The sequence below is a fragment of the Passer domesticus genome, chromosome 21 (assembly GCF_036417665.1).
Source record: "Passer domesticus isolate bPasDom1 chromosome 21, bPasDom1.hap1, whole genome shotgun sequence".
NCBI classification, from domain to species: Eukaryota; Metazoa; Chordata; class Aves; order Passeriformes; family Passeridae; genus Passer; species Passer domesticus.
The window spans coordinates 5,181,411-5,202,970 of record NC_087494.1 but is presented as its reverse complement, the minus strand read 5'-3'; the positions used below and the strand labels follow the sequence as shown (position 1 = coordinate 5,202,970).

The 21,560-nt window shown below is 51.7% G+C and overlaps 1 protein-coding gene across 8 annotated transcripts in view; it reads left to right on the top strand.

Annotated features, from left to right (window-relative positions):
- Positions 1-20,516, top strand: part of PIP5K1C (phosphatidylinositol-4-phosphate 5-kinase type 1 gamma) — a 50,272-nt gene extending 29,756 nt beyond the window's left edge. For 2 of the 8 annotated variants that reach the window (XM_064396723.1, XM_064396728.1), the window contains 14 exons: positions 1,985-2,137; positions 4,671-4,970; positions 5,487-5,692; positions 6,814-6,897; positions 7,400-7,448; positions 8,392-8,476; positions 9,150-9,311; positions 9,471-9,500; positions 10,261-10,402; positions 10,687-10,719; positions 13,029-13,133; positions 13,386-13,518; positions 17,621-17,704; positions 18,498-20,516. In XM_064396723.1, the coding sequence (XP_064252793.1) occupies positions 1,985-2,137; positions 4,671-4,970; positions 5,487-5,692; positions 6,814-6,897; positions 7,400-7,448; positions 8,392-8,476; positions 9,150-9,311; positions 9,471-9,500; positions 10,261-10,402; positions 10,687-10,719; positions 13,029-13,133; positions 13,386-13,518; positions 17,621-17,704; positions 18,498-18,500 (1,569 nt within the window). In that variant the 3' untranslated portion in view covers positions 18,501-20,516. Of the gene's footprint in view, positions 1-1,984; positions 2,138-4,670; positions 4,971-5,486; positions 5,693-6,813; positions 6,898-7,399; positions 7,449-8,391; positions 8,477-9,149; positions 9,312-9,470; positions 9,501-10,260; positions 10,403-10,686; positions 10,720-13,028; positions 13,134-13,385; positions 13,519-13,983; positions 14,262-17,620; positions 17,705-18,497 lie in introns of those variants that run through there. The other 6 variants (XM_064396725.1, XM_064396729.1, XM_064396724.1 and 3 more) reach the window with 5 other exon arrangements.
- Positions 20,517-21,560: the final 1,044 nt, after the last annotated feature.

Genomic DNA, 21,560 nt, shown 5'->3' with positions numbered 1-21,560 from the left:
ATTTACCTTTACCATTGAGGGTGGTAAGGCCCTGGCACAAGTTGCCCAGATAAGCTGTGGCTGCCCCATCCCTGGGAGTGTTCCAGGACAGGTTGGATGGGGCTGGAGTGTTGTAGTGGAAGATATACATGCCCATGGCAGGGGGTGGAATGAGATGGGTTCAAGGTTCTTTCCATCCCAAAGCATTCCATGATTCCAAGTCTGAGTTTGCTGAACAGCAGCTGCCAGCCTATACTGGAGGGAGGCCATGACCTGCACACAGTGTTAGCTGTGTAAGCCCTGCAATGGGCTTCCCTCTCTGGTCCTTGTGGTAACAATAACTTACTGTGTTTACAAGCCAAAGGAGTTGTGTTCTGCTGGGTGCGACCCTGGAATGTCCCCTGCAACTCTAAGGACAAAGATGGGAATTTTTTCTTGTGTACTCACTGGAGAGCTATGTGAGTGTAGTTATTTTAATCATCTTAAAAACACAGAATAAACCACAGCTTGTTCTTGTGCTTCAAAAGCTCCTCAGAGTGGAAAGGCTGGTTTTCAAATACCTTGGAGTACAAGCTGTTGGGGCTTCAAGTGCCCTGTGGTTGAATTTGTGCCCTTGCCATTATGTGACGTCTTGTTCTGTGTGATCTGGGGAAGGAAATACATCCATGAGAGCACATCCTCCCCTTTTGGGACAGCTCTTTTTATGTGACTGCACCTGTAGATAGGGGTGGTCGCAGCTGAGCACCTGCCAGTGAAACAAACCTGTGCCAGGGCCTGGTGGGAGGGTAAGAGCAATCTCCCCCTGTGCCAGCCAAGGCAGTGCTGCCTGATGGATGTGTGTTCAGAACTGAGGACAGGCAAGGAGTATGCCTCGGTTGCAAAGGTCATGGCTTTGATTTGTTGTTTCTGCTTCTCCTGACTGTCTCTTGCCTGCCACAGCAGCAAATGCCTTTAATTATGCATGAGATGATTAGCTTGATCAAGTCTGGGATTGTTAATCTGTGCAGAGCTGAAAGCTGTTTTCATTACATAATGATGAGCATTCAATTTATTTTTCTGATCACCTCCCTCTCCCCATCTCACCTCTCTCTGAGCAGTTCTGTGGTCCTTCCCTGAACCCACCTGATCCCTGCACTGTCTGGCTAGGCACTGAGCTAAAAAGTGCATCTGCCTGCCTTGCTTTCTCTTTTTTTCCCTCTGCTGCTGGGCAAGTCCTTATCTGAGGACCTTTTTTGTGTCTTGATGACCAGATGTGCTCTCCCAGTTCAGGTCCCAGTGCAGAACTCTTTGCTGTGCTTCAGCAGGGCTCATCCCTTTTCATTGCACACTTGGGATAAAGCTTGTCCTGTGTTTTTAGCAGGATTGATGGAGTGAGGTGTGGCTGTAAAAATACAGCCAGGCTGGATGGAGCCTGGAGCAACCTAGTGTAGTGGAAGGTGTCCCTGCCCATGTATGAAATGAGATGAGCTTTAAGGTCATTTCCAGCCCAAACCATTCTGGGATTCTGTGAATCAGGCACTGACTTTTGCAGGGAAGGGGGGAGCACAAGGCCAGGGGAGGCTGCTGAGAACAGCCAGTGTGTTGTGTTCCCTCCAGCACAGTGATACGTGGTTCCCTGAGCAGGCTGTGGCGTCTCCTGGAATCCTCTGTGCCCATCAGCGTGTGCTGGGCTGTGCTCAAAGAGCCTGAATGGGATACGTGCGTGCAGGCACAATGGGAACAGATAAGATGTCATTATGAAGGCTGGATGTTCCTGAAAGCAGATGATTAGTTGGATACTGAGCAGTTGGGATGCTCTGAACTGTAATCTTAGTCTCTAATTATAAAGTGTCCATCAGTTTTGTTGCTCAGACCAAACCTATAATGAAAATAGTTCTCACTTGAGCTTTGCTACCCCTTAATCTCCCAGGGAGACGACGTGATGGGGAAGGCCCTTGAGGGCATAGAACTCTAATCTGCAGTAAATGGGGGATGAAGCATCACCTTCTTTTCTTTTTCTCGCCAGTATTCGTTATGTAACGAGCCTCTGATCGAGCTGTCCAACCCCGGGGCCAGCGGCTCCCTCTTCTATGTCACCAGCGACGATGAATTCATCATCAAAACTGTGATGCACAAGGAAGCTGAATTCCTGCAGAAGCTTCTTCCTGGATACTACATGGTATGTATCACCGAGGACCCAGCTCAGCTTTGTCATGGCAGCTTTTCTGTCATGGCAGAGCACCTCACAGGGCATGTCCTCCACCTGGCTGTCTTGTGGCCTCCCCCATGCCAGGGACAGTGTTAATAGCATGTCATGAAGCCAGTCTCAGAAGCACAAATCCTACTGATTATTTGCAAACTTTGTGGGTAAACATGAGGCAGATAATTGTGCTGTAGTTTGCAGGCATGTTCTGGCCTCAGAATGGCTTCCCAGATGTGCACTTCTGAGTGTCCTTTTCCCAGAACTAGTTCATTCCTCTGCACTTGGCAGTGTGCATCTGCCCCAGCCTGCATTTGGGGATGGCTGCTGATTGCAATCATAGAATAGTAAAACTCTTAAGGTTGGAAAAGACCACCAAGATCATCAGGTCAAACCTTCTGCTCAGCACCATGATGGTCACCACTAAACCTTGTCCTCAAGTGCCATAGCCACACATTATTTGAATGCTTCCAGGAATGGTGACTCCACCACTGCCCTGGACAGGTTGTTCTAATCCTTTACAACCCTTTCCATGAAAAAATTTCCCCTAATATCCAGCCCTAACTTGAGGCTATTTCCTCTCATCCTGTCCCTTGTTCCTTGAGAGCAGAGCCTGACCCCCACCTGGCTGCACCCTCCTGTCAGGGACTTGTGGAGAGCAAAAGGTCCCCCCTGAGCCTCCTCTACTCCAGGCAATAATGCAACCACCCTGGTTTTGTGAGGAGAGCACTGCTGTCCCTGAATCTCTCCCATTCCTTCTGTTTGACTGTTACTCTGAGGATTGTCCTGACTCCCACTGGCAGCAGTTCCAAGCTGGAGACCCCCAAGGTGCCAGCCAGCTTTGCATATCAGTCTGGCAAGGCAGGATATTGAGACCCAGAGACTTGCATTGGGTCAAGTAAATTGGACCCAAACCTGCTGTTTTGGTGTGAAAACCAGGAGCTGGTCTCTCTGCACAACCATGCTGGACGTTCTGGATCTATGGATGAGGACTCTTGACATTCAGTTACAACGAGCAGGGATTTGTTTGTTGTGAAGATGCCAAGGAGAAGGTGATGAGAAGCAATGCTGCTGCCCCATCTGTGTGCCTGGTGCAGTGGGGTTATGTGATCTTACACTGGTTCTGTGAAAATCCTTCCCTCGCTCAATATTTACTGGGGAAAGTTTCCCCAAGAGAGGCAGGTTGTGGGATGTCTGTGTGTTAATGACAGCCACGCCAGGAAGAAGTTCTTCCCTGTGAAGGTGGGGACTCCCTGGCACAGGTTGCTCAGGGTAGCTGTGGCTGCTTCATCCCTGAGAGTGTTCCAGGCCGGGTTGGATGGGGCTCGGAGCACCCTGGGACAGTGGAAGGTGTCCCTGCCCATTGCACAGGTGAAACCAAATGGTCTTTACAGTCCCTTCCAACCCAAACCATCCTGAGATTCTGTGAATCACTTGCTCTTGCAGGTGACACTCTCATTCCTGGACAGGGTGAGTTTTCTTGGAAAGCACTGCCTGTTGCCTAATGTGTGTGGTAAATCAGGTGTGGGGTTTTGAGTGGGAATGGAGTTGCACTGTTAATCCTGCCATCATCAGTCGGTGAATTAAACTGAACTTACCTGTCTGATGCAGAGTTCTGAGTGACCTGCAGCTTTCCACTGTCTGTGGGTTCTGTGGTGCTAGCCCTGATCACTCTGCTGCTCCTGGGAAACCACCCATATCAAAGGAGTCAGGGAAAGGAAGCAGGGTGGTTTCATCCTGAGTTACTTTAAAGCTGTTTCCATTTACCTGCCTCTGTTACTTTTGGCACTCTCCAAAAGGGCTCACTACTGTGCCCAGGTGGGTGAGCTGAGGGGAATGAAATTTTAATACAGTCACGTTTCTGCTGTCTGTCAGAACCTGTCAGGACTGTCTTTCCTGCCACAGCATGCAGAGAAGTTCTGTTTCCTTCCCAAATGTGCCCAAAGCTGAACAAGCAAATCCTGCCTGTCATGTCATTCCTAATTATTCTGCTGCCTAAAAAAAAGGAGATGACAGCAGAACAGGATATCCGTGCTTTCTGCTTGACTGCTTTATAAAGCAACTCTGCAACAGGAGGAAAACATTTATGTTGTTTTGTTTAAAAAATAACCCTGTCGGTGGTTTATTCTGGGCTGGAGAACAACTCTTGATTCTGACACTGGTGGAGAGATAAAGAGCTGTTATTTTTAAGCTTGAAGTTCCCACTTATTGTGTTTATTTCTCTCCCAGTTTGGTTTCCTTTTTTTAACTGCTGTACTTGGGGAAAGCAGGGGATTTCCGGACTTGGTTATTTGCCCAGAGAGTGCTGAACATCTCAGTCCCTGTATTTTCAGGTCCTAAAGCCACTGAAATGCAGGACTTTGTCAAATGCATACACTGAGCTCCTGTTAAGTTCAGAAAACCTCTCAGCAAAGAATCCCTAGTCCAACTGTTGACATGCTTTGTGATGAACACAGCAGGAATTTTCTGCTCAAATTATGTTTTTCCATGCTTTTTTCCACCCTTGCTACAGAATCTGAACCAGAACCCCCGGACACTGCTGCCCAAGTTTTATGGACTGTACTGTGTGCAGTCCGGGGGCAAAAACATCCGCGTGGTCGTGATGAACAACATCCTGCCTCGAGTGGTGAAAATGCACCTGAAATTCGACCTCAAAGGTTCAACCTACAAACGCCGGGCATCCAAGAAGGAAAAAGAAAAGTCCAGCCCTACGTACAAGGATCTGGACTTCATCCAAGACATGCCTGAGGGCCTGATGTTGGATGCAGACACCTTCAGTGCTTTGGTGAAAACATTGCAGCGAGACTGTCTGGTAAGGAGGGGGCAGCTCAGGGACAGGGTAAGGAACTCTGTGGCTCTCAAGCATGAGGAAGAGCAATTCCCAATTGAGAACCTTGCTAATGAGCCCAGAGTAGGATCAATCCTGTCTCCTGCCCTTTTCCCTGAAAGCCAGGCAGTAGAGTTGGATCTCGTAGCAGCCTCTGAGGACTGAGGCTGTGCTCCTTTGTCTGGTGCATCACACTTTGGGAGCCTGCTCCCCTTGTAGCTGCTTTGCTGGAGCATTTTCCCAATCATTGTGCAGCAGATACAGTGGTTGTTTGCAAGCCTTCAGGCCTTTGCTGTGACTGTGGGATGGCCAAACTCTGTGCATTGAAGCCCAGAAATGACTGTTGGTTCAGAAACTTCCAGACTCTGTCAAATTAGTTGTTAGTGAGGATGTGGGTGGGAGGCTTTGCTTTGATTGCTTTGATACCATGCTTCCTGGTCTGTATTTCTGCTACTGGCTTGATACTTTGTCTTTGTTCTTGAACTCAATATTAACCTGTAGGTATTGGAAAGCTTTAAAATCATGGACTACAGCCTCCTGCTTGGGGTTCATAACATAGACCAGCACGAGCGGGAGCAGCTGTCGGAGGGAGCCCACAGCACGTCGGATGAGAAGCGTCCCGTGGGGCAGAAGGCCCTGTACTCCACAGCCATGGAGTCCATCCAGGGAGGGGCTGTGCGGGGGGAGGCCATCGACACGGACGACACGTGGGTGAAACCTGGGCTTGCTCGTGCTGCTGGGAGGGCCAGAGGTGGAGGCTGGAGTGGGAAATCCCTCATGAGGCCCACAGGAACTGTTCAAGGGAGCAGCTCTCCTGGGGTTTTCATAGTGCTGCCGTTTTGGTGGGAAAGGGGGAAGCCAGGGTGGGAAATAGTTCTGTAAGGCTCTGGCCTCACAGCAATCTCTCATCTTAGAGCAGGCTGTAGGATGTCAGCTTGTGTAACAGCCTCTAAACATCCACCCCTTCCCTGGGGAGGAGACACTTCTCGCTCAGCCCCCAAATGCAGGAGCAGAAGTAGGGATCAGCCTGTCCCTAGGAGCTTGGAGTTCTCCATCACTCCCACCTCTGAAATCCCTGGCTGTTCCCTGAGGCCATCCAAGGGGTTAGCAGATAGCAGTGTAGCCAGGTGCTCAAGTCACTGATGGAGCTGGAGGCTGTCCCAGGCCTGTGCTGTGCTTGACCTGGCATTCTGCCCGGCTCCCTGGCTCTTGGGCCAAGGAATGGTGGAGTTTGCTGCTTGCTGCTGTCTGAAACCAGCTGCTGTGGGTTTGATGGAGGGTCAGTCCTGAGAGCTGAGGTAATACTGTGGTGCTTCCAGTCCTTCAGGCAGCATCAATAATTGCAGTGGCTGCCTGAAGGAGTGTCTGGCACTCCTGTGCTTTGGTTGTGTGCTGGTGCCAATGGTTGCTGCACTTTGGCAGGATGACATTAGTGTGGATAGGACTGGAATCCTTTGTCCTTGAGGATTTACTGCCCTAATGGCAGACAGCTCTCACTGACCCGATAAATAACCTGATCCCCAGAATAAAGTAGGCAGGAGAAAACTCCATGGTGCTTTCTGGCCCAGGCAGAGCTGTGCCACACGATGCAGGTTCTGTCGTGACAGTGGTGTTTGGCCATGCAGGCAGTGACCCTGGGACACGTGGGGTCAGGCCAGGTCAGTCAGTGACTCCCATGGTTGTGCATAAAGTGAGCACACTGGTTTTAGAATGTGTCTGACACACCCCAGAGCCCCTTAGCATGGCTGCTGCTGCCCTTCCCCAGAGCTTGGGTGTTACAGGTGCTCTGGCTGAGGCTGCACCTGCTGAAGTTCTGCTTGACTTGCAGGATGGGAGGGATCCCAGCAGTGAATGGCAAAGGAGAGCGTCTCCTGCTGCACGTAGGAATCATAGATATCCTGCAGTCATACAGGTGGGTAACCTGGCAGTGTGTGTTTGTTTTGCATTAAATTGATATTTGGTGAGGAGAGAAACCACCACATAGTGTGTCTTTAGTGACTGATAACATCTCTTTTAGTACCAAATGAAAGCAGGGTTCTCTCCTGGAGACTGTGAAGATGAGTAGATATGGCTGCCCCAAGCTGGCCACGGGCTTCTATCATGTCCTTAGAGCAGCTGGGGGCACTCAGCCCTTTGTCCAGGATGATGAGCTACTCATAAAGAAGTAGTTTCCCACCTCAGCGTGGGAAGCATATCTCCAGGGGTAGAAGGTGTACCTCTTCCAGCCCAGCTCCTCCTTCCCTGTGGTGTTCCCAGGCAGTCCCAACCTCCTGGGGGAGATGCTGAAGAAAGCTCAGTCCTGGTGACATTGGCAGCTCAGGGATCTCCCCTGTAGGGTATGAAAGGGGGCTTGGTACAGAGTGCATGCCTGAATATGTATTTTTATATTTCTCTCCACTTCTCCTTGGAATTAGGTTCATCAAGAAGTTAGAGCACACCTGGAAGGCCCTTGTCCATGATGGGGTGAGTGCCTGTGCAGAGGCAGGAGTTGTCCAAGCCTCACAGGATTACTTGGTGGCTATTTATGGAGCCTGACCTGGCACAGCTGCAGCTGATAAAAGGGGCAGTTCTTGCCCCTCATTCCTGCACAGCAGGGTGGTGCCACTTATTCCCAGCCAGGTTTCCTTGCTCAATCCAGTTCCTCACATGTTGAGCTGTTGTGCTCACAGCTTTTCTCGCCTGCTCCTGTCTCCCATGACAGCAGGAGCACACAGCCAGGTGTGTGTGTTCCTGGGCTGTCAGGAGCCCTGTGCTGTTCTCTGTGGTGACTGGCTGTTTCCACCTCAGCAAGCTCTCTGCCAGCAAATCCCTTTCCATGTTTCCTTGCTGGCTTCATTCCTACAGCAGCCAGGTGTGTGTTTCTGAAAGAACAACCTTGGATGTGGAAACCATTTTTCAGCCTTGCATTTCCTGTCTTCCCTTAAAGTGGCAAAGGAAATGTGGAGATGCCAAGTCATGGAAGCGCAGTCAAACATCAGAAGCAGAAAGAGCCTCAGTTTTACTATTTTAAACAAGAATATTTAAATATATGGAGACCCTTGGCTGAATTTGGGTGTCTGTGTGACATGCAAAAATATCCAGGTTTGATTGGAATGGCAGCCAGCAAAGCCAGAAGAAATTTCATGTATGCAATCAGGCCAGTGTTTAAAAAAATCCAGGAAGTTCTACAAAGGAATAAAATCACCAAAATCCATTATAAAATCACAGCAAGAATATAATCAAATGCAATCAGAGGCAATGCTTCAGGGTTATTTATAGCATTAATTAGTGTGTTTCAGTTAAGCCTTTCCATTTTAAGGCTCTGTCAGTGCTAAATGTTGGAATAAAAAAGACTGTGTTGGTTGTTACAGAAATTCTTCCTTGAGGGATCATTTTAAAATTAAACAATTGCTTCTTGCTGTTGTAGGACACAGTGTCAGTACACAGACCCAGCTTTTATGCAGAGAGATTCTTCAAATTCATGACCAACACGGTGTTTCGAAAGAATTCCTGTAAGTACCAAGTTCAGGGGCTGCTGTGCTCTGAGGTTTTACCTTGGCCTTGCTGCTGCAGGCCTCACAAGGAGTCTGGGCTAGAGCCTGAGCAGGGATTTCCAGTGTGGTACAGCTGTGAGAGCTGGGGGTGTACAGCCTGGAGAAGGCTCTTAGGAGACTTAGAGCCCCTTCCAGTGCTTAAAGGGGGCTTAGAAAAGGAGGGGGAAGGGCTTTTTATACAGGCAGGTAGTGACAGGCAAGGGGCGATTGTTTTGAGGCTGTCAGGGTTAGATGAGAAGTTAGGAAGTCTGAGGATGGGGAGGCCCTGGTACAGGGTGCCCAGAGCAGCTGTGGCTGCCCCTGGATCCCTGGCAGTGTCCAAGGCCAGTGTTGCTTGCAGCAACCTTCTCTAGTCCCTGCCCATGGAGGGGGTGGAATGAGATGTTTTTATGGTCCCTTCCAACCCAAAACATTCCATGATACAGAGCAAAACAGAACTGCAGAGCCCTCAGATTGTCACAGCTTGCCTTGGTCTGCCCAGACTCCTACCCATTCCCTGCACCTGAGCTGGGTTCAGTCCAGAAGGGATGTGTGTGAGGGCAGAGCCTCTCCTTGTGAAGGGAAAAGCTCCTTTGATGTGACAGTAGCCGGTGGTGGTGCTTTGACCTTGTGTGCCTCCCTGCCTCCCCAGCTCTGAAGTCGTCCCCCTCCAAGAAAGGGCGCAGTGCCTTGCTGGCCGTGAAGACGGCGGGTCCCACGGCGGCGTTCTCGGCCAGCCAGCTGGCCTCCGACAAGGACGACACCCAGTACGACCTGCGGGCGGCCAGGAGCTACCCCACGCTGGACGATGAAGGTGACAGCCCCGCGCAGGGTACTGCCTCTGTGCTTACCCTCTCTTTCCTAGCAGTTCTTTAGGATCCTCCCTTGTTCTCATCAAGTTCCCCACTGCGCGCCAACTGCAGATCTTTCCTCATGGATAGCTCTTCATTGCATGTCTTGCTGTGCTTTGCAGGTGCTAAACCTAACCAGGACAGGGAAGAAGGTAAGAGTGCATTGTTTTGTCGCAGCACCAGCAGGTACTTGATGCAACTCCTCTGCATCAAAGGAGACCAGATCCCTTCTTTGCAGCACTGTGGGGTTCTGCAGTAAAAATGGTCACCTGCATCACTGCTGCAAGACAGCTGCTGCCAAGGGGCACCATAAGTCATAGCCCAAAGCCAACAAAGTTGTATTTTCTACCCTTTAAAAAAAAGACTGGGGTGGGGGGGCTGACTGGGAACTGCAGCACTCCAATGACAGTGTTTGGGCAGTTACAACAAGCAGGATCTTGCTGTTGGGAAACAGGAATGGGCTGATTCTGTGCTGCCTTTCCTTCACTTCCATCTGGCTGCATTTATAGCTGAGTGCTGGAGGACAAGCTCCTCCAGTGCATGGGTGTTGGATTGCTCCCTGAGCAAAGCACTGAACACTCAGTTCACCTCTTAATTCACTTGGATATTTATCCCTGGTGATCCAAGCCTTTAATCCAGCTTTGGTCCCCAGTGAGAAGTCTTCATTGGCATTCTATTCCCTTCCTGTTGTGCTGGAAGTGGTGCTGACTGGCTCTCCCCAGAGGATGCCTTGGGAGAGGCTGTCATGACCCAACTAAACTTCTGCCTGTCTGTGGTTTGAGTGCCCAGTCCCAGTGTGGGTGTGCAGGTTCATGGTGGAACAGCCTCACATGGGGCTGGTGTAGGTGAAGTGTTGGTGTTTGACTTAATCATCTCTTCTTCCTGCCTCTCCCCTGCCCTGCTCTGGGCCAGCAGGCAGGCCAGACCTGCTCCCTTGCACTCCTCCTTCCTTTGAAGAAGCTACCACGGCCTCCATAGCCACGACACTGTCGTCAACATCTCTCTCTGTTCCCGAGCGATCCCCCTCGGAGTCCTCTGAGCAGCCCAGGTACAGGTGAGGAGAATTCCCTGCTCCCACTGGTGCTGAGTGGCTGCTGCTGCTCTCTGTGCTGCACATCCCGGCAGGCTGCCCTGCACTCTGGAATGCTAATGACCGGTTTTAATTAAATCTCTCCTGGGAGCAAGCAGACACAGCTTTGATGGGATTAATTATTGCTGGAAGAAGTGTCAGCTGTTAAGTAGAACATCTCCCTCATGGGATGTGGAGGTAGATTTGGGGACAGTGCAGGATTTCTGGCTTAAATTGCTCCTCCAAACTCTTCTGTTTTCTTTCCACAGGAGGCGTACACACTCCTCAGGGCAGGATGGCAGGTGAGAAATGGGTCTCCTGTCTTCTTGTCTCATCTTCTCTCTGCTGCACAGAGATCTCATGTTTATCCCTGTGCAAAGGTCACTTAGAGGGCTGAGGGGGAATTTCAGCAGCTCCAGGATTTTGGCATGGATGCTGAGCTGCTTCTGCAATCAGATGATCCCCATTTCTTACACAGATTTTTCCTTGCAAAGCAGATCTCTTAGTGCTTTTATTTGATTATTTGATAGGAAGGGGGACAACAGTGTTGTCCAAATTTACCCACCCACCCAGTACCAGAGTCAAGGAAGGAAGGAAGGTCATTTAAGTCCTTTTAAGCAAGTAAGAGAGCCCTGAAGCAGGAACATTCCTCCTCTGAGCATCTGTTTGTGGCCTGGGCAAAGTGAAAGGGCTTTGACTTTGTGAGGCACTGAGGACCCTCAGTCCTCACAGAAGTAGCTTCCATTGTTTTCAGAAATCTGTGAGGCTTTTTTTCCTCCTCTGGTGTCTCAGAGCCAAGGGCAAGGTAGGACAGAAATGCTGTGCTGCAGAGGGGTGTCTGATTTTTGAGGCTCTTACCATTAAATTGTTGTGAATTATTGTGGAATTATTTTGCATCAGTAAAAATTACCCCATTGCCCATGTCAGCAGGATCTGCACGAGGAGCCAGCGGATGCTTCTGGCTCTGCCCTCGCTTTCCAGGACATTGTGTAGGTGTAGTAGGCTTTGAAATGACATCAGAGACTCAGTCCTGGGATGTGCCATAGCCAGAGGAGCCTGACAGGCTGGTGTCCTCTCTCTCTGCAGTCAGTGTTTGGTGCTTGGAAGGAAAAGTCTTTGGAAGATGAGGGTTTGCCCCACATCACAGGCATCTGCTGCACTTCCAAGCTTTGAGTGATTTGCTGAATTCAGACACCACTATGAAAAAATCCCTTTCTATGGTGTTTCCTAATGAAAATACCTCTGGATGTTGCATGTTGCTGAATCCTGGCAAATTCCCGTCCCTGGAGGGCAGGGACCTGCTCACTGTGAGAAGTGTCAGGGACTTGTGAAGCACCTCCATCCTGCAGAATCCAGTGTTAGAAATTGCTGAAAATTGGAGACTTAAACCCAAGCCCCAGTGGTGGGGCCCATGTGGCAAATGCAGTGACTTCATCCAAAATTGTTCAGACTCGGCTGTTCCTCCTGGAGGGAGGGAGCTGCTGTGGTATGTGACTGCTCCTCCAGAAATGGGGCAGGTGAGTCAGACTGACCTGGGAGCATTCAGTGGCTTGGTCAGAGTAGATCTGTCTGTCACAGATTTGCCAGAGCTACACTGACTGTCTGCAGGTGTGGCCACCTTTGTTGTTTTTTGCCTGGTTTGTCCCTTTCTAATGCCAGTGCCTCTCTGTGCCCTTCCTGGGAGAACAGGGACCTGTGCACTTGTGGAGCTCTCTGCTATCCCCTGGTGAAAACCAGTGCAGACACAAATTTATTAAAGCAAGAATTTACATTCCTGAGCTGAGATGGAAAAAAACCTTACCCAATTTGCTCAAGAATGTATCACACCTCTGGTTGTTCTGGTTTGCTGGGGAATTCAGTCCAGGTTTGAGGTCCAGCCCTGTGAGGAAGAGTGTAGCAAGTTCTGTGCATGGAGCAGGACTGAAGTGCTGCCCACTGGTCAGAGCCAGCCTGGAGCAGGGCAGTGCTGTCAGTGAACCCAGAGCTCACCCCTTCTTTGACAACTGCCCCTTGGCTGGGCAGGCTCCTGCTGCTCCTTCCCATGGGGACAGTGCAGCCAGCCCTGCTGGCACTTTAATAGCATGAGGTATTAAAGTGAAGATTGCCAGAAGCAGTTCCACAGTGTGCAGATAAATCTCAACCCTGGAGCAGCTTTGGTGTGCCGGGAGTTTTGGAAGAGGTCAGAGGCTCTGGCCTGGTGCCAGGCTAACTCTGGACTCAGGTTTTCCCTGGAGGTCAGTTCTCTTTGCTCCCATGCTCCCACTGCCCATCTTTCCTGCTGCACTGGCTGTTTAACTCCTTTGCTCTTGTCCTCTTTTCCCACCTTGTTAATCATGAGTGCTGTAATCTTCCCTCTCTTTTTCCTGGGAGTTTTGGTTATCCAAACCCTCAATCCTGGGAGGCCTGAGTGTTCCCTCTGAGCTGAAATCAGCCATTGAGTCTGTGCTGGGAGCCCAGTGCCATGGTAGCTGCAGCAGCAGCTGTGTGCCAGGGCAGAGCTGCACAAGAGGCTTGGCTGGCTCTGGACTGATTCAGGCTGACCTAAAATTGAGGGCTATGCATAACTCATGTCCAGCTGAGTCTTTGGGCCTGTCTCCCCTTTGGTTTCCAGGTCACACGAGGAGGTGCGGGTCCAGGAGGAGGTTCAGGAAATCAGTGTCGAGCTGGAGCCCAAGTGTGACGTTGAGATTGTAGCTCCTGAAGAAGAAGTCAAAGAGTGAGTGTTTTAGAGTGTTGCAGATCCTACACAGTGGGTTTTGAGCTGTGGCTGCTTGTGCTGGAGGCTTTGCTGGGCTCCGGCTTTGCTGGAGTCGTGGGTGTTCAGTGAGGTTGAGCACAGTTGAGCACTGACCTGACCTTTCAGGATGTGATAGCATAGCATCTTCAGAAGCTCCTCTGTAAGAAATCTGTTTTGCTTGCTCCTGTCCTGACTGCAGTGACTAGACTGTCATTTCTTTCCCCTGTGCAGAGAGGCAGCTTCTTCAGCCTGTGCCATTGTCACATCCACAGCCACCGTAGAGGTGGAGACAGCCAGCCAGGCCTCGGAGCCAGCCAGCCAGGCCTCGGATGAAGACGACGTGCCAGTCACAGACATCTACTTTGTAAGAGACCTTCTCCACCTGGCCCTTGGGGGGTGACGGGAAGGGTTGGACAAGGCTGTCAGTATTGTTCCAGGCAGTCGGGTGGGCAGTGGCTGCCCTGCACCATCTTGGTGTGAAGCACCTTGAGACCTTGGTGCTGGGTGGGTTTTTGAATGCAGGGAACTGGATTAAACTTGGAGAACTGAGAACAGCATCTAGTGGGGCTCACACAGGTGGCACTCCTGCTGTGGATGTGGATGTAGCTGTAGCTGTGCTGCTCTACTTCCAAGCACAAGTGTTCGTCTAGGCCAGCACATTTGCTCTGGGACAAGCCAAGGTGATGTGGGTGCAGCAGAGAGGTTCTTCCTTCCTCAGCCAGAGATCTTGGCTGCTTTCCTGACACAAACATGGCCTAGACCCAAAGGGAGGTGGTTGCAGAGGGTGACCTTGGGCTCTGGTGAACTCCGGCTTTTCCTTTCCCTGCAGGCTGCATTAGGTGATGCAGTGGGAGTCTAGTGCTGAGCCAGGGAGTAAGTTGGTGGTTGGCAGCAGAGTGCCGTGGAGCCTGGCGCTGGTCCTCACTCAGCTCCCACAATGGCTGAGCAACTTCTGCAGACCAGAGAAGAGGTTTTTTAGCAACATGTACCTGTCCCATGGATTCCCAGAGCACAGCTGAGTGCCTGTCCCGTGAGAGCTGAGCTCTCTCTGGTGTCTGGGCACTGGAACCCTCATTAAAAGAGGTGCCCGGCTCCTCCCTGCTCTGACTTGTTGCTGTCGGTCCTGTGGTGCTGGAGACAACCTGAGCCCATGCAATGGGCTCCTTCAGGCTAAACTAAAATGCAGCATTGGCCTTTCCCTGGGCTCTTGTGACTCTGCTGCAGAGCTGCTCACTCATTGCCGAGTCACTCTGAGGCTTGTGGGAGCTGTGGAAGGAATCAGCCTTGTTTTACAGCTTGTTTGGGGTTGGATGCATGCTGTTCAAAATGCAAACGGCTCCTCTAACACTGCCCCCTCCTTGCCTGTGGATGGCAGCTGTGTGCAGGCAGATCCTGCCTGCTCCCCTGGCAAGTGTCTTCTAGTGAGGGTCAGCTGCTCTTCCTCCCTGTCCCTGGGCATATGGACTGCCCCCAGCTTGAGGGGCACCTCTATCCAAGAGAAAATTCTGCAGAGTGTGTTCACAGAGAGTGTGACTGACTTTTCATCAGCATTTCATACTTCATCTGAGTCTGAGTTTTGCATTAAATGTGTGTTGTGTGCTGTGGAGTGTTTATCACTGCTGGGATGAAGGGAAAAGCTGATTTGAGTTCCCATGGATGCTCTCCTTGGAAAACCACTTGAGCAGGAGCTCAGGTGAGGCTGCATGCGTGCGCTCGCGCAGCACCACAGCTGCTCCTGCCGGAGTGCTCAGGGGCGGGTGGGTGAAGGGATGGTGTGTGCAGAGGAGGATTTGGCCAGTCCCAGGAGACTGTGATCTGATGACTGAAGCCTGCTCCTGGAGAGCAGTTCACTCTCCTGTTTATCCCCAGGGAATAAAAGTGCAGAGTGTGGCAGGGCATGGGCGCTGCTCTTCCCTGCACGGCTTTCCCACCTGCTCACCCGTTCAGGCCTGGAGTTGCCCAACCCCTTGTTTTTTGCTTTCTCTTTCATCCTCTCTTTCACATCACCCTTTTTTTCCTCTGTTTCCTTTCTCACCTCACTTGTTCTGGGGCCACTCAGTTCACAGATGGGAGGTACTGGATTTACTCTCCCCGCCAGCGCAGACTCCGAACTACCTCGCATTCCTCTGGGATTGTAAGTGACCATGCCAGCACAGCATGTAGGGGAGCAGAGCTGCAGCTTTGAAACACTGGGGCCAGCATTCCATTTCTCTCAACGGCTGGGGCTCTGGATTGAGTTAGGAACCAGCCCAGCAGATATGGGGGAAGCATATTGAAATTACACCAGTGGATCTCCTTGTAGGATCTGAGAGAGAATCATGAGCTCTGTCCCTTTTCTCCAGGCTGGTGACACAGCTCCTACCCTGGCATGGGCCGTAGTGTCACCCAGCCCTTGGGAAAACTGAGAGCAGTGAGGCCCTAGCACAGGTTGCCCAGAGAACGTGTGGTTGCCCTTTCTCTGGAAGTGTCCAAGGTCAGACTGGATGGGCTTGAAACAGCCTGGGACAGTGGAAGGTGTCCCTGCCTGTGGCAAGGGGGGATACTGGGTGATCTTCCAACCCAAACTGTTCTGTGATTCTTAGTACCGGATCTGACCAGAGAGGCACTGGGGCCTCTATAGGTGATGTCAGGCTGAGCTCCCTCAGCCCAGGAAGAGGGTTTTAAAGACACCATTAAGATGTTTTGAAAGTTCTAAAACTCCAGTAGCAAACAGAAATATGGGGAGCAACTCATAGACCAAATGAGGCAGGAGCTGGTGCTGAGTTAGGGCTGGTTTCAGCTTTCCAGCCCTTCTCAGCTTCAGCAGTGTGCTCCCTTTTCACTGAAGGTGTTCTGCGAGCAGGGAGGATTTTCCTTTCCAAAAGATGCAGGGAGGTAATGGAGCTTTTAGGGGCTGAATCTAGAGCTGAGATTGTTCTGGAGTTTAGCATTTAGCTTCTCATGCTTTGGGAGAGCTGCTGTCCCCAGGGGGTGGTGGCAGCGCTGCCCGAGCCTCGCTGGTGCAGCCTGGTGCTCCCATTTGGGTTACAGACAGGGTGCATGGGGAAGCAGGGGCAGGAATGTGCCCCTGGCTGTTGCTGATGGCATGAAGAAGGTGCTGCTGGGCAAACAGGCAACTCCTCCTGCAGCCCCTCCTGCCCCTCAGCTGGGTTTGGCTGCTCTGGCACCGGGAGCGGTAGTGCCAAGCACTGGGTGCTCCTTTATCTCCTGCAGCTCCCCGCATGCAGCCAAGCTCCTAAAAGGCTCTGAAAGAGACTGGCTGGAGCACGTGGTTCAGTCAGGATGGATGAACCATCATGGATGAAAAAGAGGATGTGGGACAAGCTTGATGTGGTGGGGAGGTTTCCTGTACCTCTGACAGAGCCCTGTGAGAAGCTCCAGTCAGGGGCTTCTCAGCCTTCCTTCCTCCCAGCGGTCTCAACTGGAGCTGCAGTTAATGGGGGTTCAGCATGTGGAGCCCAGTGCTTCAAAGCTTCTCTGGCTTCTTGTAGTTCCTTGTACATTGTAGACTGTCACGCTCAGTTCCTGGGCTGGGAACACTGCAGGCTTCTTCCAAACACCCTGTTCTGCTTCTCTTCCTTTGCGAATGCCAGGCTGGGTCAAAGGGGGCAGTTTCTTCTCTGTGGGAGCTCCTCTGGAGACAAAAGAGCCTGTTTGTAGTGTAAATGGGGCCCCCCTGGGAACTGGCAGCAGAGACCAGCCCTAGAATCTGTGCTGTGTAGGCAGCAGAGTGTGCCTTCTCACAGCAATGCCCAGTGCTATGATAACTGTCCCTCAAGGCACACCTCCTTCCCCTCATTCTTTCCAGGGTCCAGTTGTGTTTTGCCTCCTGTGTTGTACTTGTTCCCATCACCTCACTGTCCCCAGGATCTCAGCTATAACTGTTTCCTTTCTGTGGCCACCATCCTCCATGGTCTCACCCCAGCTTCACTGCCTTCTGCAAAGAAGGAGGAAGGCACAACAAACAAATCCAGCTGACCTGTAAAAGCCCTCCTGGATATCAGTTTGTAGCATGCACAGAGCTCTGGAAATGGGAGGGTGAGAGCTGGTAGCAGGTAGCAGGAGCCCAGAGCTGTCACTGCTCTTAGGTAAGTCACTTTCCAAATCTCTGGGTTTCTCTGGAGCTGGGATGATGCCATGGCTGGGAGCTGAGGTTTCCCTGACATCTCAAAAGCTCTAAAACTCTGTCCCTACAAGAGGAGAGGGTGTGCCACCCCCACTGCAGCTGGCACAGGTCCTGTGTCCCGGTTGGCAGGGAGCCAGTGTGTGCTGAGGATGAGGAGGGCTCCTCTGCTGAGAGCTGGCTCTGGGCTCAGTGCTCTCCCTCCAGATGGACAGCTGTTCTTACTGTATTGTTTCCTGCTCTTTTTATTTTCTCCTTTTATTTTTTCCTCTTCTCTCCTTTGCTCCCTGCTCTGCTGCTGCTCTCCCTGCATTCTCCCTGCCGTCTCTGGCCACTCTGGCAGCCGACAGACGAGAGGAGTTGGGTTTACTCCCCGCTCCACTATAGCACTCAGCTGCACTCTGTCTCCGATGAGGAGAGCGATACAGTAAGTGTCCAAGAGCCGTGTGCCGGGTGCCCGCTGCGTCGAGCCCGGAGTTTGTGCTCCCTCTGCAAGGTCAGCTTGGCCTCTGGCAGCACGGGGCTCCTGCTCAGCAAGGGCTGTGCCTTATTCCCAGTTTGTTTGGTGCAGGAAAAACTTTGGGGAGCTCAGGTTTCCCAGACATGTTGTCATTTCTGGAAGATGTAGAACAGCCTCTGGTTGTGCTGGGAAGTTGGTGGGACAGAGACCTGACTGATGTGGGCTCTGGTGCTCAGGGGTTGATCCTCTTTCCTCTCACAACCAGAAAGATGTTGAGGGGCTGGGGCATGTCCAGAGAAGTGAGTGGACATGGGGAAGGGGCTGAAACACAAGTGTGATGAAGAGCAGCTGGGCGGGCTCAGCCTGGAGAAAAGGAGGCTCAGGGGGGACCTTGCTCTCCACAACTCCCTGAGAGAAGGGGGCAGCCAGGTGGGGGTCAGGTTCTGCTCCCAGGGAACAAGGAGCAGGAGTAGAGGAAACAGCCTCAAACTGTGCTAGGGGAGGTTTAGGTTGGATATTTGGTAAAATGCCTTGACTGAAAGGGGGTTGTCAGGTACTGGAACACGCTGCCCAGGGCAGTGGTGGCATCACTGTCCCTGGAAGTGTTCAAATGACATGTGGCTGTGGCGCCAGGGGACATGGGTTAGTGGTGAACATGGTGGTGGTGCTGGGCTGATGGATGAATTTGGTATTCTTGGAGATCTTTTCCCACCCTAACGATTTAATGATTCTGTGACTCTCTTCTTTCTGCCTCTTGCAGTAATCTCTATGCAGACACAGAAGTCCCAGAGAGCAGCGATTCCCTCTGCAGGTCGATGTGTTCCCTTTTCGTTGATGCAGCCATTCCAGTGGATGGGGAAGAGCTTGCTGACACCAGTATTGCTGCACTGCAGGATCCCGGGCACTGCGTTTCAGAACGGAGCAAAACTATAACCATGTATTTCTACTCACCCCAGACGTGGGCAGCAAAGAAACCACCCGCTCACCCGCAGCTCCCAGCAGAGAATTCTAGCTGGGTGTAGAGAATCCTGGGTAGTAACACAGTGTTTTCCAGATGTGCACTACCATAGCTACCTATCCATGTGTGATACTGTGAACCTTTTTAATTTTTTAATCATGTATTTATTTCTTTTATCTTTGCACAGAGACAGCACACATGTGCTTTTTTAAACATTTAGTTTACTGCACTTTTTTTTCTTTTTTCTTCTTTTTTTTTTTTTTTTTTCTTTTTTGGTCATATATTTGTGCATCAAAAAGGAGCATGAGATTTCACCGAAGAATGGGTAGGAGCACGTTGCTGGGGAGGGCAGGGAGTGGAGTGGCTTCATGTGAGGCAGCAGTGTGGTCTCACCAGCTGAGGGAGTCAGGAGGTTTAAGGCTGTCCAGACACTGCCACGGTTTTTCCAAGTGGCCCAAGGCAAATCACTAAACCACTCTGTGCCTCGGTTTCCCCCGTGCTAATGGGTGCACAGTACCTGCTTCCGTTACAGCACTTAAACCCTGGGATGAAAGGTGCTATGAAAACGAAATGTATTAAAGGCCATGGAATAGAATTGCTCCCATGTTACCATAGTCCAAAGCAGCCATGCCAATTCACTTGGATCCAAACTCTCTAGTGACTTCTCCTGTCTGTGACACCGTGCGGGACAGCACACAGTTCCTGGTGACAGTGACGTGGACTCCTCAGCTCTCCTGAAGTCGTGATGGGTTCCACCTTCACCCTGTGCTGCACTGCTGCGCCACCCCTCCCTCTGTGCTTGGAGTCCACACCTCGTCCAAGTGGCCACCGCCTGCTGCAGCCCCGCAGGCACGGACAGATGGGAACTGGGCACCTCCCGAGCCTGGCCACGCTGGAGGGCAATTTCCCCACTGTGCCCAGCCCATGTGGGGCTTGTCCAGACCCTGCATCCTCCTGGAGCCACTCAGCCCCCCTCACATGCTTGTGGGTGTACCCTGGGGTCACGGACACTGGGCTCACACGTCCCCTGTGCCCCTCAGGACAGGCAGAGACACGAGGGCACGTCCAGTCACTGGAGGCAGGAATGGGAGCCTGGCTCTGCCACGGAATCGTGCCAGCACTGCTGTGCTCCTGGACTCTTGGACAGAAAGCTGCGTGGCTGGGGTGGTGCCTGGGGTCACGTCTGCTGGTGGAAATCCCTGCTGCGGGGGTCTGAGAGGGTTTGCTTTGCAAGGGCTGTGGGCTGTAGGTGAGAGAATTGATGTCAGGGGTAGCGTTCAGCCTCATCCATCAGCAGGACACATATCATAGCATAGTCTGGAATCCAGCAATGCTGTCCTTATCTCCCAGACAGAAAACAGAAAGTCCTTTAGACCAGAGGGAGACAGGTCTTGTTTGTGTGCTTTATGAACCTCGCTTGAGAAAGAGTCTCTTTATTCCCTTTACAATCTTCACTGTCCTTGGGATTCCAGGTAGAGGGGTGGGGAAGCAGGACCCTGCTCTCAGGCCTCAGTCCCCACAATCTCTTCACAGCAGCACTCAGGAGTGGTTATGTTGGGTCCCAGAAGGTAGCTGGGCTGATGGGAAGCTCTTCCTTCTGTACTGTACTGAACTTAGTGAGAATCTTCAGGAATTGATGTTTTTTTCTTGCCCAGAATACAGGACCTGGACTTCCCTTCCCTGCCTGTAGATGCAGAAGGCTGTGAGTTGTGCTTCTTGGGAGCACAGTCTGGGGATGGTGCAAGTTGCTGCTGTTCATGTATCCATGTATTTACCAAATAGTCTATCAAAAGTCTCTCAAGAAACTCTCCCCTTTCTGTCGCTGCGTGGCAGCTCATGTCCCATCCCACCTTCCTGTGCCACCCGGGGGGCTCTGCAGCTGGGGGGCTCAGGGGTTGGTGGAGGGGAGTGGGAGCCATGCAGTACCTACAGCCTCACCTGCCTTTGGCCTCAAGGCAAGGAGCTTCAAAAAGCTAAAAATTCAACCTCTTTTCCCCCAGCAGGGTGTGTAGAACGGCCAGAGAAAGGCACATCCCCGCTGCAGCTGCTGCTGTTGGGTGCTGTGCTGGAGGAGGGGGCTCTGGGGGGAACCAGGGTGGCTGGAGCTGTTCTGAGCCAGGCCCCTGCCCTGGGACCACCTCAGTCAGGGGCTGGAGGGTTTGGCCTCATCAGGACTTTCCAGCCACCTGAAATCAAGCATCCTTTATGAGATGGTTCAAGCGTCAGTGGAGATTTTATTCCTTCCCCTCGTTTCTAGGGGTCTCTAAAGCTGCTTGGTGTGTGTGCAGGGAGTGTCCCAGAGAATGAGCTCTGTGAGCTGGAGCTGTGCTTGGGTCCTGAGGGGGTAAACCCAGAGCTCCTGCAGCATGTTCATTCAATTCAAAGAATTGTCTACCCTTTTTGAGGTGATCCTTGTGCAGTTCTGTAATGCTGGACCCTTTGGAGCAGGTCTGGATGGGCTGGTCCTGTAACAGGACAGGCAAAGGCTTAGAACAGCTCTGTCAAGGGACAAGGAGAAACCTTCCTGCAGTCAGATGTTGATCTGAAATAGAAACTGAAATAGAAACAAAAAATTGTGCCCCTGTTCAGGCTGGCACAATCACTGCCGTGTCACCTCCTGTCCCAGCAGCTCCCAGTGCTGGGGAACTGCTTCCCATGGAGGCTGAAAGGACCTTGGATTTCAGAGCTCATTCTTGGCCCCCTCTGCATGGCACCACAAGGGAGCAGCAGAAGCTCTGGAGCACGTCCCAGGCAGTGCCAGTGCTGCCTGGGCAGGAGCAGCACTTGCCCATGGAAAAGAGCATCCCTGGCCTGAGTGTTCCTCAGCACTTCAGCTCGTTCTGCACTTGAGCTGCTCTTCTCTGC